Here is a 13,765-nt window from a genome sequence, read left to right on the forward strand (position 1 = left end):
TTTTTCCCAATAAATTCATTCACACAACAATCAAAAAAGCAAGAAAAGGAAGAGATACCCGCACGGCGGCGGCAGGCCGGGGCCGTTCCACGGGCCTGGCGCGAGGCCACAGGCCAGAAGCGGCGGAACCCTCCCGGAGCCAGCGCCCGGGCGCGCGCGGGAAGCGAGCCGGAGTGGGCACGTGCGGCACTTCCGGGGCGGGGCGGGCGCGCAGCCCTTCCGAAGGGCCGCGCGAGCCGCTAGTTTTGCCCACGCACTGTTGGCACAGCCGCGCCACACGATCAGCGATCTGATTGGCCCGCGCGGGAGGGCGCGCGGCGCCAAACTTGCTTCCCGTCAGCCCCCGCCCGTCCCGCGGGAGCGCGCACGCTCGCGCACCCGGATCCCGGCTCCTGCGTCCAGTCGCCATTCGGGAGGCCGCTGCGCTGCAGGGCCTCGCGGAGCAGCCCGCGACCGCGAGTCGGGCCCTCCGCGCGGTCCTTCGCCCACTGGACGCCGCCCGCGGCCGGACCGGTGAGGAGCGAGAGCGAGCGGGGGAGGGGCGTGGTTGGGGCCTGCATCCCCGAGCCCCGTGTCGGCCGTCGACCTGGCGGGGCCGGTCCCGGGAAGCCGCGGGTCCGAGTGAAGGGGGCCTGCGCTGCCTCGCCTCCCACACGGCCCGCGGGAAGGGCCCGCCCCCACAGGCCAGGGCGGGAGTGCGTCTTTGTGCAGGGAGCGGGGAGGCCCGGTGTCAGTCTCTGCCGAGGCTGGAAACGCTGCGTTTGAAACCATTGGGAAGTTGGGGGCAGCACAAGACGAAAGCCATTCTTTCTGTTTTAGTTCTAGACTGCCTCCTCTTCTGTCATTATTACTGTTTAAAAATCCGCTATACAGCCTCCAGAGTGGGAGAGGACATTTGTAAATCATAAACCTGATAAAGAGTTAGTGTCTAGAATACAAGAAGAGATGCAGCTGAACAACAAAAAGCAACTCAGTTCAAGAATGGGCAAGGAATTTGAATAGATATTTCTCCAGAGAAGAGAGACAAATGGCCAATAAGCACGTGCAGTGGGGCTCAACATCACTAGCCATTAAGAAAATACAAATGAAAACCGCAATGAGATACCACCTCACACCCGTTAGGGTGGCTATTAAAAAAAAAGAAATTATGAGTGTTGGGGATGTGGAGAAATTGAAGCTCGAGTGCGTTGCTGGTGGGAAAGTAGGGTGGTGCAGCAGCTATGGAAATTGGTAGTCGTTCCTCAGTTCTAGTTTGTACCCCCAGAAATTGATAGCAGGGACTCAGATACTTGTTCGCAAATGTTCATCGCAGCATTATTCAAAATCCAGATATCTGTCAACATGTGGATGAAAGGCAAGCTGTGGTATATACATATAATGGACCGTTGTTCATCTTTAGAAAGGAGTGAGATTCTGATACGTGCTGCAATATAAACGAACACATTATACAATATAAACGAGCACATTGAACACATTATGTTGAGTGAAATAAGACACAAAAAATACATACTGTATGATTCCCCCTCAGGCACAGAATTGAGATTACTAGCACTGAAAGTGGAGAGTGGGAGTTACTGTTTCATGGGTACAGAGTTTCTGTTTGTGGTGAAGAAGTTCTGGAAGTGGATAGTGGTGATGTTTGCACAACGTTTTAGTACTAAACTAACTAAATTGTGCTTTTAAAAATGATTAAATGGCAAGGCTTGTTTTTTGTTTGTTTTTTTTTTTTTTTTGAGACGGAGTTTCCCCCTTGTTGCCCAGGCTGGAGTGCAATGGCCCGACCTTGGCTCACTGCAACCTCCGCCCCCGGGTTCAAGGGATTCTTCTGCCTCATCCTCCCAAGTAGCTGGCATTACAGGCGCTTACCGCCACACCTGGCTAATTTTGTATTTTTAGTAGAGATGGGGTTTCTCCATGTTGGTCAGGCTGGTCTCGAACTCCTGACCTCAGGTGATCCACCTGCCTCGGCCTCCCAAAGTGCTGAAATTACAGGCATGAACCACCACGTCCGGCCTAAATGGCAAGTTTTTTGTTTTTGTTTTTTAATGAGCCACAGTTTCGCTCTTGTTGCCTGGGCTGGAGTGCAGTTGTGCGATCTTGGCCCACTGCACCCTCCGTCTCTCGGATTTAAGCGATTCTCCTGCCTCAGCCTCCCAAGTAGCTGGGATTACAGGTGCCTGCCACCACATCCGGCTAATTTTGTATTTTTAGTAGAGACGAGGTTTCTCCATGTTGGTCAGGCTGGAAATTAGCTCACACTGCTCTCTACCTCCATGTTGGTCAGGCTGGTCTCTAACTTTCAACCTTAGGTGATCCGCCCACCTTGGCCTCCTAAAGTGCTGGGATTATAGGCGTGAGCCACCGTGCCCGGCCCTAAATGGCAAGTTTTGTGTTCTATTTTACCACTCTTTAAAAAATACACATGAAAAAGCAAAACTATGGAGACAATAAAAAGATGAGTGGTTGTCAGGAGCACAGGAAGATGTTCAGCAGTGAAATTATTTGTGGTGGATACGTGATGCTATGCATTTGTCAAAACCCATAGAACTGCACATCCTGAAAAGTGACTCCTTGGTGGGGTGCGGTGGGTCACGCCTGTAATCCCAATACTTTGGGAGGCCTAGGTGGGCAGATCACGAGGTCAGGAGATTGAGACCATCGTGGCTAATATGGTGAAACCCCGTCTGTATTAAAAATACAAAAATTAGCCAGGCGTGGTGGTGCACGCCTGTAGTCCCAGCTACTGGGGAGACTGAGGCCGGAGAATCGCTTGAACCTGGGAGGTGGAGATTGCAGTGAGCCGAGATTGAGCCATTACACTCCAGCCGGGGTGACAGAGCCAGACTCCCTCTCCAAAAAAAAAAAAAAAAAAAAAAATAATGACTCCTTGTGTATACTATAGACTACTTAATATATCAATATTAGCTCATCATTGTAGCAGATATCTCACACTAATGCAAAATGTTAATACAGGTTGAGTATCCTTCATTCGAAATGCTTGGAACCAGAAGTGCTTTGTATTTTTTTTTTTTTTTTTCTGGATTTTGGAATAGTCGCATTGTACTTACTGGTTAAACATCCCTAGTCTGAAATCTAAAATGCTCCTTTTGGCACTCAAAAAGTTTTGGATGCTGGAGCATAATCGGATTTCAGATTTTCAGATTAGGGTTGCTCAGCCTGTAGTAGGAGAAACTGGGGACAAGAAGACAGGTGGGAATTCTTGTACATTCCCTTCAGTTTTTCTTCAAACATAAAACTACTTGAAAAGTTAGTTTATTAATTTCTTTCTTTTTTGGGTTGGGGGCGAGTATGGAGTCTTACTCTGTTGCCCAGCTGGAGTGCAGTGGCTCAGTCTTGGCTCACTGCAACCTCCGTCTCCCGGGTTCATGCGATTCTCCTGCCTCACCCTCCCAAGTAGCTGGGATTACAGGTGTGCACCACCACGCCCGGCTAATTTTTGTATTTTTAGTAGAGACAGAGTTTCACCATGTTGGCCAGGCTGCTCAAGAACTCCTGTCCTCAAATGATCCGCCTGCCTTGGCCTCCCAAAGTGTTGGGATTACAGGTGTGAGCCACTGCGCCCGCCCAGTTTATTAATTTCTTAAAGGCCAGTCCTGGTGGCTCATACCTGTAATCCCAGCACTTTGAGAGGCCAAGGCAAGAAGATCTCTTGAGGCCAGGAGTTCAAGACCAGCCTGGACAACATAGACCTCATCGCTACAGAAAAAAAAAAATTAGCCAGATGTGGTGGCATGTACCTATAGTCCCAGCTACTTAGGAGGCTGAGGTGGGAGGATCTCTGGAGCCCAGGTGTATGAGGCTGTAGTGAGTTGTGATGGCGTCACTGCACCAAAACCTTGGGCAACAGAGCGAGACCTTGACTCTAAAAAAGAAAAAAAGTCCGCTAAGATAAAGAACAGTGCTAGTGTGTGTAGACTAATAGAACCCATTTAGCTTTAAACATGTTCTACATATTGAATTTTAATTTAAAAAACTATGCGTCAGATGTGTTTTAAAAGATGATCAGTGGTGTTAGACTTCAAAGAAGAAATTGAATGGGAGATGGGAAATAGGTATGATACACCATATGGCATAACATTGCATTGAAGAATACTGGGTGACAGACTGGCAGAGCACCATTGATTAGAATTTAGGTTTTTTAGAGACGAGATGTAATCTGTCTCAAAGACAAAAAGAAATTTTTGTTAATCTGGACAATTCTGAGTTAATTTTTAGTTAGGGTTAGGAGTTCTTAAATTTAGGAAGAAATTTTGCTAGAACCTTGAAGCCGGAAGGACGCCCAGCTCTCTAGGCTTTGCCTAAAAGCTGAATTCTGGGACTGAATTCTGTAGCATCTTCGTGGATCGTTCTGCTACTGTGGGAAAGACAGAATTTTGTTATAGCAGAGACCAGAATTGAGAAAACCAGAATAAAAAAACTGTTTCCTCTGACCTCAGTGTTGTGATCTTTGACAGGTCACTTCTTTCCGTCAGCATCAGTCTTTTCAGTTATAAAATGAAGAGGTTGAACTCAAGACCTCTGAAGATCCTTCTAGTCCTATGCTGATCATCAGGTTTTTTTTGTTTTGTTTTTTTTTTTTTTGGTTTTCTTTTTTGAGACAGGGTCTCACTCTGTCATCTAGGCTGGAGTGTAATGGTGCAGTCTTGGTTCACCACAACCCCTGCCTCTCAGGCTCAGGCGATTTCTCTTGCCTCAGCCTCCCGAGTAGCTGGGACTACAGGTGCATTCTGCTGCACCCGGCTAATTTTTGTATGTTTTGTAGAGACGGGGTTTCACCATGTTGCCCAGGGTGTTCTTGAACCCTGAGCTCGAGAGATCCACCTGCCTCAGCCTTCCAGAGTGCTGGGATTACAGGCCTGAGCCACCACACCCAGCCTGATCATCATATTCTAATTATGGAGTACTCCTACCTGACAAAGGAACTCGTTCTAGTTCATGATAGAGTAGACTGTAAACTGTGTTAAGCCACAATTCTTTTCCTGCTTGCTGCTGATTGTCACTTCTAGGATAGCTCATATATTATCTATAATTCTTCCCCTTTTGAAGTTAAATGTCTGTATTTGTAAGTGACTTTTTTTTTTAAAGGGCCATCTGCCATCCTGGTTGCCTTTTTTTTTTTTTTTTCATGTTCCCTAGTTTGTTAGAGACTCTCTTAAAGTGTTCTTCCTGCCCGGAGCTGGGGACAGTGATCCACTGCTGTGGTGTACTCTGCCCAGTGCAGAATACGGGATATAGTTCTCTATAGTCCTGTGTTTATGCACTTCATATGTGGATTCTAAGTGTTTGTTTCATCTTGTTTATTTTGGCCTATTGTACAGGCTTTAAAAGATCTTACTAAATTCCACTGCATTAGTTTGTGTATATCTAGAAAGAACCTGGACAGATAGCAGAACATTATTCCTCATCAGATACTGATCATTTGTCTGATTTGGGCAAGCTGTTTAATGTCAAGCTTGAGTTTCCTTAACTATAAATTGAAGTTTTAAAGTAGATGATCCCTGAGGTCTTTTCCTACCCCCAAATCCTATGACTTTGAGAATAGATGGTAGCTTAGGTTTCCTCTAGTTTTAAAATCCTGTGAGTCTAAGATTGAGAGAATGTTAGGATTGAACAGAGCACATACTGTGTGCCAGGGATATGCAACGGTTCCAGAGGTGAATGAATGGATAGTCCCTCCTCTCCAGGAGCTGGCATCCTGTTGGTGGTATCAGGCTGTAGTGCCAGAGGGTGACATATACAGCTGGGGCTTCTAGGAAGATTGGGAGGAAGTGGAGAATTGGCCAGTACAGTTGACCCGTGAATAACAGAGGTTTGAACTTCAACCAAATGCCAATAAAAAAGAGCATTTACAGAATGTGAGACATTTATATGGAGGGCAGATTTTTCATATATGGGAATTCCACAAGGCTGACTGTAGCACCTGAGTATGTGTGGATTTTGGCATATGGGGGAAGTCCCAGAACCAGGTCCCTGTGTTTACAGAGAGACAGCTGACTTAAAAAGCCGTCCTGCCTGAAGGATGAAGGAATTTGCCTGATGGCCAGGTGGCAAGACAGGGAGTGTAAAGGAGAGGAAATAGTTTATACAAAGGCCCAGACGCTGGAATAGTCAGGGAATTACATGTGGGCCAGTATTTTGAGAATGCAGTCTGGTCATGGGCCAGACTGTGAAGAGCTTTATATGCCATATTCAAATTGTATACTGTAGGTGTCTTAGTTGACTTGCTGGAAATGTGAACAGGCAGATCACATTAGGCTTCTGTTTGGAAGACAGGTTTGGTAGCTGTACGATGAGTGGGTTGGAAGAAAGGGAGACTAGTGGCAGGGAGCTCAGATGTCAGAATTAAAGCAGTGATGGGGTGGGGGATAGAGAAGGGGTAGATGAATGTGCTGGAGCTAATTAGAAGCATAATATGAGCCATTGTGTAGATTGTGCATGGCCAGTTTATCACATTCTGTTCTTGTCAGCAGACTCACCCACACCATAATGCTTTATCTTTGAAATGCATGCAGGAAGAGAAGAGGGCAGAGCAATCACTGAAGCAGGCCCATGTGTTCTTCCTTGGGGTCCGGACACTGCCAGCCTGCTCCTCCCAGAGTCCTTTCTTTTTGTGCCTCTTGGTCCTGTTTGTTGTGGTGTCCCTTCCTCCACTGCCTGTTAATTTGGCACTCTGCTGTGTAATAGCAATAATTGACAAAAGTCAGCCATTGTTACAGTCAGTAGTCACACCAGCAGGCTTCTGAGTGCTTATCAGAGAAGTGACGTTAGGTGGTGGGTTTGAGAAGGATTTGATTACACACGCGGGCATAATTCCATAGTGGGTCATTAAAGAGAAAGTAGACAAGGATGGTGTCAGGAGTGGTATCTGCTGTAGTCTTTGGTGTCATTTCATAAAAGTAAGTGTTCGGGCTGGGCGCAGTGGCTCATGCCTGTAATCCCAGCACTTTGGGAGGCCGAGGCGGGCAGATCACGAGGTCAGGAGATCGAGACCATCCTGGCTAACACAGTGAAACCCTGTCTCTACTAAAAATACAAAAAATTAGCCGGGCGTGGTGGCAGGCTCCTGTAGTCCCAGCTACTCAGGAGGCTGAGGCAGGAGAATGGCATGAACCCTGGAGGTGGAGCTTGCGGTGAGCCGAGATTGTGCCACTGCACTCCAGCCTGGGCGACAGAGCGAGACTCCGTCTCAAAAAAAAAAAAAAAAAAAGTAAGCGGGCTTAGTGGACTGGACTCCTCTCACTGTTAGGGCAGGATGGTGAGAGAAATACACAGAATTCCATTACAGGGGACACACACGATCACAGATATAGTTTTGATTACTTTTCTTTTTTTTTTTCCAGGTTCAACTTCTTGTCTTTGTTCTTCTTCACATACTATAGGCTATTTGCTGTGGTTTAGTCAAAAAGCCATGTAGAATGCCTGCCTTTTGAAGACCACTTTTAAGTTGTCTAGTAAGACAGCAGGTAAGTCTAGTAGGGAAAGCATGCTTAGGAGAATATTTTATGAGGAGAAAATTTAAAAAAACTTGGAGTTCTTGAGGAAAATCTCTAAAAGTGTACACGCCCTTATGGATATAATGTGTGTTGTGTGCTAGATATACATAATTTGGGATATGAGAAGTGAATTCTGTAGCATTCTTTTTAGATTTAAGTATGAGATTGGCCTGAAGAGCTGGTGGTAGGCAGCGGGAAGAGGAGGGATGGCTGGGAGGAATGGGGAATGGTAGGTGAGTCAGACTCAAACCCAGCACACCTGAGCTCTTAGTCTCTGTTGTAATTACAATATGTAATATAGTGCTCTTTAATATTAGCTTGGCTGTTCATTATTGCCAGTTATAGCCGCATGGGATTATTGAGACATATCCTACGTCTTCCCCTAAAGTCTTCTAGTTTTATTTAACAATGGTCTCTGAGACGGATGGTTAACCCATTATTTTTCCATGTATTAAATTATGTTTGTAAGTTAAAGATCATTTTTAGAGATTTTTCTTCAGTACTGAATTATTTTTCTTTTGTTATAGTCCTAGCCCCAAAACAATTTTCTAAAATACAGGATAACTGCTGGGCAACTCAGAAAGAGTAAATAGTTTCCAAAGAAAAGTATTTGTTTCCTCAAGTATCTGTCACCTTTTTAGCTTTAGACCAAAAAATAAAAAAGGCAAATGATATACCTTGGATAAAAGTGTTAGGAAACAGTATTGTCAGTGAGAACATCTTTTAAAACAAGTTATCAAAGTTAGAAATGTTAATACTTTTTTTTTTTTTTTTTTTTGAGACAGAGTCTTGCTCTGTCACCAGGCTGGAGTGCAGTGGCATGATCTCAGCTCACTGCAACCTCCGACTCCCTGGTTCAAGCGATTGGCCTGCCTCAGCCTCCTAAGTAGCTGGGACTACATACAGGCACACGCCACCAGGCCTGGCTAATTTTTGTATTTTTAGTAGAGATGGGGTTTCACTATGTTGGCCGCGATGGTCTTGATCTCCCGACCTCGTGATCCGCCTGCCCGGTCTCCCAAAGTGCTGAGATTACAGGCATGAGCCACCACGCCTGGCCTATACTTTTTTTTTAATTAATGGTTTTGTAATTAATAAAGGGAGAGCCTGCATTTCTAATCCGTACTGTTCTTTGAGGAGCTGTAAATATCATTACCATCAATAAGGCAAAGTGTTCAGTCTTTCTCATTAAAGAGAAGCACATTAACACAATAGTGAAATACTAGCTTTCACCTAGGTTGTAGCAAAGATTAGGAATTTATAGGAAATTGTCTCTCATATATACACTGTTGTTATGCAGTAATAGAAGTTTTTGAGAGTTTGGTAAAATGTATCAATTTTATACACAAATGGCCAAGTAATCCATTTCTAGGAATTTTCCCTTCAGAAATACCCTCACATGCAGAGATAAGTACAAGGAAAGTCAGTGCTTACTCCATATGTAAAAATGTCTTAGAGATAAATTCTAAATGAGGGTAAATTGCCAGATAATATGTTTAATATCCCATTTGTGTAAAGCATGTGTGTTGATCAATATATGCTTAGGACATTTCTTCCAGGACACGAGTACACTGGCTACCCCCGGGGACTGACACTCTGTATCTCGTACTGTGTGAGTGTGTTTTAAACTGTGAGCTTCTATTCCTTTTACTACGTAAGAAGACTGGTTTACAATTTTTTTAAATTCATGTTTTCCGGCGACTGTGTTCCAGCTGCCGGGGTGTCCTCTGATTTGCCCTTTGCTTGGTATGCGCCTTCACATCATTCAGGATCTCTGCTGGAATGTCCCATGCATAGAGGTCTTTTTCAGCGGCCTCTCCACATCACTCTCCACCTTATCTTCCCAACTCATGAATGCCATATTGCAAAGCACTGCTTTAAGCCTAAGTGCCTAGAACATTGTAAGACACAAAGTAATTTATTTATTAAATGAATTAATAAAATACTATATTGGGATAGATTAAACATTACAAAATATGTTAACATGAAATCAAGCCAGCATCATGTTTTAAAGTTGTCTTTTTATAGCTAGATTTAATTTATTAAGTGCTTTCTGCAAAATGTTTAGTCTCTTGTTCATCCTTAAATAGCCAAGATTTAATTTTGATATTCACTGATCTTTGTGTGCTGAGCACTTGTGTACTTGGAGTTTGAGAGTCAAAGTATAAAGGACATGCAATAGGTAATTCTAGAGTCAGGCTCAGATCACTGATAGTCCTATAGCCTGGACCAGAGAAAGTCATGTAACTTCTCTGAACCTGTTTCTTCATCTATAAGTGAAAATAATAATTGAGTCATATCGTTAGGATTAAATGAGATGATGTGTGTGAAACTCCTAGCAGAGTGCCTGGGACTGTTCTATATCTCCTTTTTCTTCAAATTCTCCCTAGAGATACTATCAAATAAAGCACGCACTGTTCTAGACTTAAAATTATGCAGTTATAGAATGGACTGACAGCATTTTATTCAGAATTACAGTTCATGAAAATAATTTATTCCTACTTTATTGCAGCAGTATTGAAAGTTTTTCAAGAATATAACCGTGTGTGTTGGTAACAGAGAAGAATGGAAGTATTCCAGGAACTTCGTAAACCATCAGCACGTTTGGAGTGTGACCATTGCAGTTTCAGAGGTACAGACTATGAAAATGTACAAATCCATATGGGTACCATCCATCCAGAATTTTGTGATGAAATGGATGCTGGTGGGCTAGGCAAAATGATATTTTACCAGAAAAGTGCAAAGTTATTTCACTGCCATAAATGCTTCTTCACCAGCAAGATGTACTCTAATGTATACTATCACATCACATCCAAACATGCATCCCCAGACAAATGGAACGATAAACCAAAAAATCAGTTGAACAAAGAAACAGATCCTGTGAAAAGCCCTCCTCTTCCTGAACACCAGAAAATACCCTGCAATTCAGCAGAACCAAAACCCATGCCTGCCCTTTCATTGGAAACGCAGAAACTTGGTTCAGTTTTGTCTCTAGAATCGCCAAAACCTACTCCTCTTACTCCCCTGGAGCCTCAGAAACCTGGCTCTGTTGTTTCTCCTGAGCTACAGACACCTCTTCCTTCTCCTGAGCCTTCAAAACCTGCCTCTGTTTCTTCTCCTGAACCTCCAAAACCAGTCCCTGTTTGTGAATCTCAGAAACCTGCCCCTGTTCCTTCTCCAGAACCACAGAAACTTGCTCCTGTATCTCCTGAGCCAGTAAAGGCTACTCTTAGTAATCCCAAACCCCAGAAGCACTCTAATTTCCCAGAAACATTGGGGCCACCTTCAGCCTCATCTCCAGAGTCACCAGTTCTAGCTGCTTCCCCAGAACCTTGGGGACCATCCCCAGCTGCATCTCCAGAATCTCGGCAGTCAGCCCAGACTACCTCCCCTGAGCCAAGGAAGCCATCCCCTTCAGAATCTCCTGAACCTTGGAAGCCATTCCCTGCTGTCTCCCCAGAGCCTAGGAGACCAGCCCCAGCTGTGTCACCAGGCTCTTGGAAGCCAGGGCCACCTGGGTCTCCTAGGCCTTGGAAATCCAGTCCTTCAGCATCATCAGGACCTTGGAAGCCAGCTAAACCTGCTCCATGTGTGTCTCCTGGACCTTGGAAACCAATTCCTTCTATATCTCCTGGACCTTGGAAACCAACTCCATCTGTGTCTTCTGCATCCTGGAAATCTTCATCAGTCTCACCCAGCTCCTGGAAGTCTCCCCCTGCATCTCCTGAGTCATGGAAGTCTGGCCCACCAGAACTCCGAAAGACAGCTCCCACGTTGTCTCCTGAACATTGGAAGGCAGTTCCCCCAGTGTCTCCAGAGCTTCGCAAACCCGGCCCACCACTGTCCCCAGAGATCCGTAGTCCAGCAGGATCTCCAGAGCTCAGAAAACCCTCAGGGTCACCAGATCTTTGGAAGCTTTCTCCTGATCAGCGGAAAACTTCTCCTGCTTCACTTGATTTCCCTGAGTCCCAGAAAAGTTCCCGTGGTGGTTCTCCTGATCTCTGGAAGTCTTCCTTTTTTATTGAGCCTCAGAAACCTGTCTTCCCTGAGACCAGAAAACCAGGTCCTTCTGGGCCATCTGAGTCCCCCAAAGCAGCCTCAGATATCTGGAAGCCTGTTCTCTCTATCGATACTGAGCCTAGAAAACCTGCCCTGTTTCCCGAGCCTGCCAAAACAGCCCCCCCTGCTTCTCCAGAACCACGCAAACGTGCCCTTTTTCCAGAGCCCCGGAAGCATGCCCTTTTCCCTGAACTCCCCAAATCTGCTCTATTCTCAGAACCACAGAAGGCTGTTGAGCTTGGTGATGAACTACAAATAGATGCCATAGATGATAAAAAATGTGATATTTTGGTTCAGGAAGAACTTCTAGCTTCACCTAAGAAACTCTTAGAAGATACTTTATTTCCTTCCTCAAAGAAGCTCAAGAAAGACAACCAAGAGAGCTCAGACGCTGAGCTTAGTAGTAGTGAGTACATAAAAACAGATTTGGATGCGATGGATATTAAGGGCCAGGAATCAAGCAGTGATCAAGAGCAGGTTGATGTGGAATCCATTGATTTTAGCAAAGAGAACAAAATGGACATCACTAGTCCAGAGCAGTCTAGAAATGTGCTACAGTTTACTGAAGAAAAAGAAGCTTTTATCTCCGAAGAGGAGATTGCAAAATATATGAAGCGTGGAAAAGGAAAGTATTATTGCAAAATTTGTTGCTGTCGTGCTATGAAAAAAGGTGCTGTTTTGCATCATTTGGTTAATAAGCATAATGTTCATAGCCCTTACAAATGCACAATTTGTGGAAAGGCTTTTCTTCTGGAATCTCTCCTTAAAAATCATGTAGCAGCCCATGGGCAAAGTTTACTTAAATGTCCACGTTGTAATTTTGAATCAAATTTCCCAAGAGGTTTTAAGAAACATTTAACTCATTGTCAAAGCCGGCATAATGAAGAGGCAAATAAAAAGCTAATGGAAGCTCTTGAACCACCACTGGAGGAGCAGCAAATTTGATAACAGTGTGAATATTTGTTCTACAAAGGTGTTTGTTGAAACCATTCGTTGTAAGTATAGCTTATCAAATAGCCTGGTTGGATCAGTAGATGACATGTATGGTGTACCGTGTTTCACTGTCTCAGTTGTGTTACTAATAATGAGCTTTTGATTATTTTTTTCTGGTCTCTGTCCATGTGACTATCTTGTAAATCAGTAAATTTCTATATAGTCCAGATGGATTAAACTCCTCATTTCTTTTAAATATGTATGAATAATAATACAAGCAAGTAGGCATTCCATTTAATAATCAAGAGCAAGTTGTATTCAAAGCATTCAGTTAAAGTGTATCTGTGTGTGGAACTAATTTCAGACAATAGAAAATATTAGTTGAAATGTTTAAGAATTAGGCATGAAAAATAAATTTGAGAAATTTTGTTTCCTTACATGTATTTTTAAATCATAAGAGTTATTTTCTATCTGATGTAAAATTAGTTTATAAATCTTAATCAGCTTCTAGATGTTTATTAGCTTTTATGTCATGAAATGTTGGAGTCTCAGGGTTGCTGATTTTCTGCTAATGGGAAAAATTGAGTAAGTCTTTAAAATAGTTTGCAGCCTTCTCCCACAGGAGACAAGTGAAAGATAAGTGTGATTTTAGGTCTTTCTTGTCCATAGTTGTTTTCAGTGGAGTCTTCCATTCTGTATCTTACCCTAAGATCTGGTTCTTCCCTCCCCATCCCCACCCCCCACCCACCACCCACCGCCTGCCAGCTCACACTAATAGATGATTCTTAATTGCCAAATGTGTTAGAGTTTGTATATCCTACTCCTGGGCCTTACATGTCGCCTGTTGGGGCTTAAGACCAGGTTGATAAGTAGGAACTGAAAGTCTTCCAGATTCATAGTAGAAAATTTTATAGACATTTCTGTTAAAGAAATATATCGATTTTATGTTTTTCAGTTCTGTTACTGTAAATACCTTGTACCTGTTCATGGATTATTTTATTCTAAAATATTTTGTCAAATGTGTATCAACCAAATTAAAAAGAAAGGCTTTCATGTCAGCAACATCTTCATGTGTGTTTTCTTTTGTGTAATTTTCATTGTATGATATACAAATCCATTATTTCCATGTTTTCAACATAGGAGTTTTCTTATCTGGAGGAGCATTTTCTTAGCTGTGTTTTCTCCAAGTTCTGTGGTCAAATAAGTTAGGGGAATGCTTGTATAGGGAGGGCTCCATGTGAAAAATCTCATCCTTTCAT

General features: G+C 43.8%; 1 protein-coding gene across 1 annotated transcript; it reads left to right on the plus strand.

The window, feature by feature from the left end:
* Positions 1-216: 216 nt before the first annotated feature.
* Positions 217-13,564, plus strand: CHAMP1 (chromosome alignment maintaining phosphoprotein 1). Its single transcript, XM_003281127.3, has 3 exons — positions 217-513; positions 7,362-7,484; positions 10,027-13,564. Exon 3 carries the CDS (start codon positions 10,080-10,082, stop codon positions 12,516-12,518), a length of 2,439 nt encoding a protein of 812 aa, XP_003281175.1. The 5' UTR covers positions 217-513; positions 7,362-7,484; positions 10,027-10,079; the 3' UTR covers positions 12,519-13,564.
* Positions 13,565-13,765: the final 201 nt, after the last annotated feature.

The sequence above is a fragment of the Nomascus leucogenys genome, chromosome 5 (genome assembly GCF_006542625.1).
Source record: "Nomascus leucogenys isolate Asia chromosome 5, Asia_NLE_v1, whole genome shotgun sequence".
In the NCBI taxonomy this organism is placed as follows: Eukaryota; Metazoa; Chordata; class Mammalia; order Primates; family Hylobatidae; genus Nomascus; species Nomascus leucogenys.

What these genes read in the sequence shown, in the direction of transcription:
- CHAMP1 (XM_003281127.3), top strand. Translation starts at nt 10,080, where the DNA reads ATGGAAGTATTCCAGGAACTTCGTAAACCATCAGCACGTTTGGAGTGT.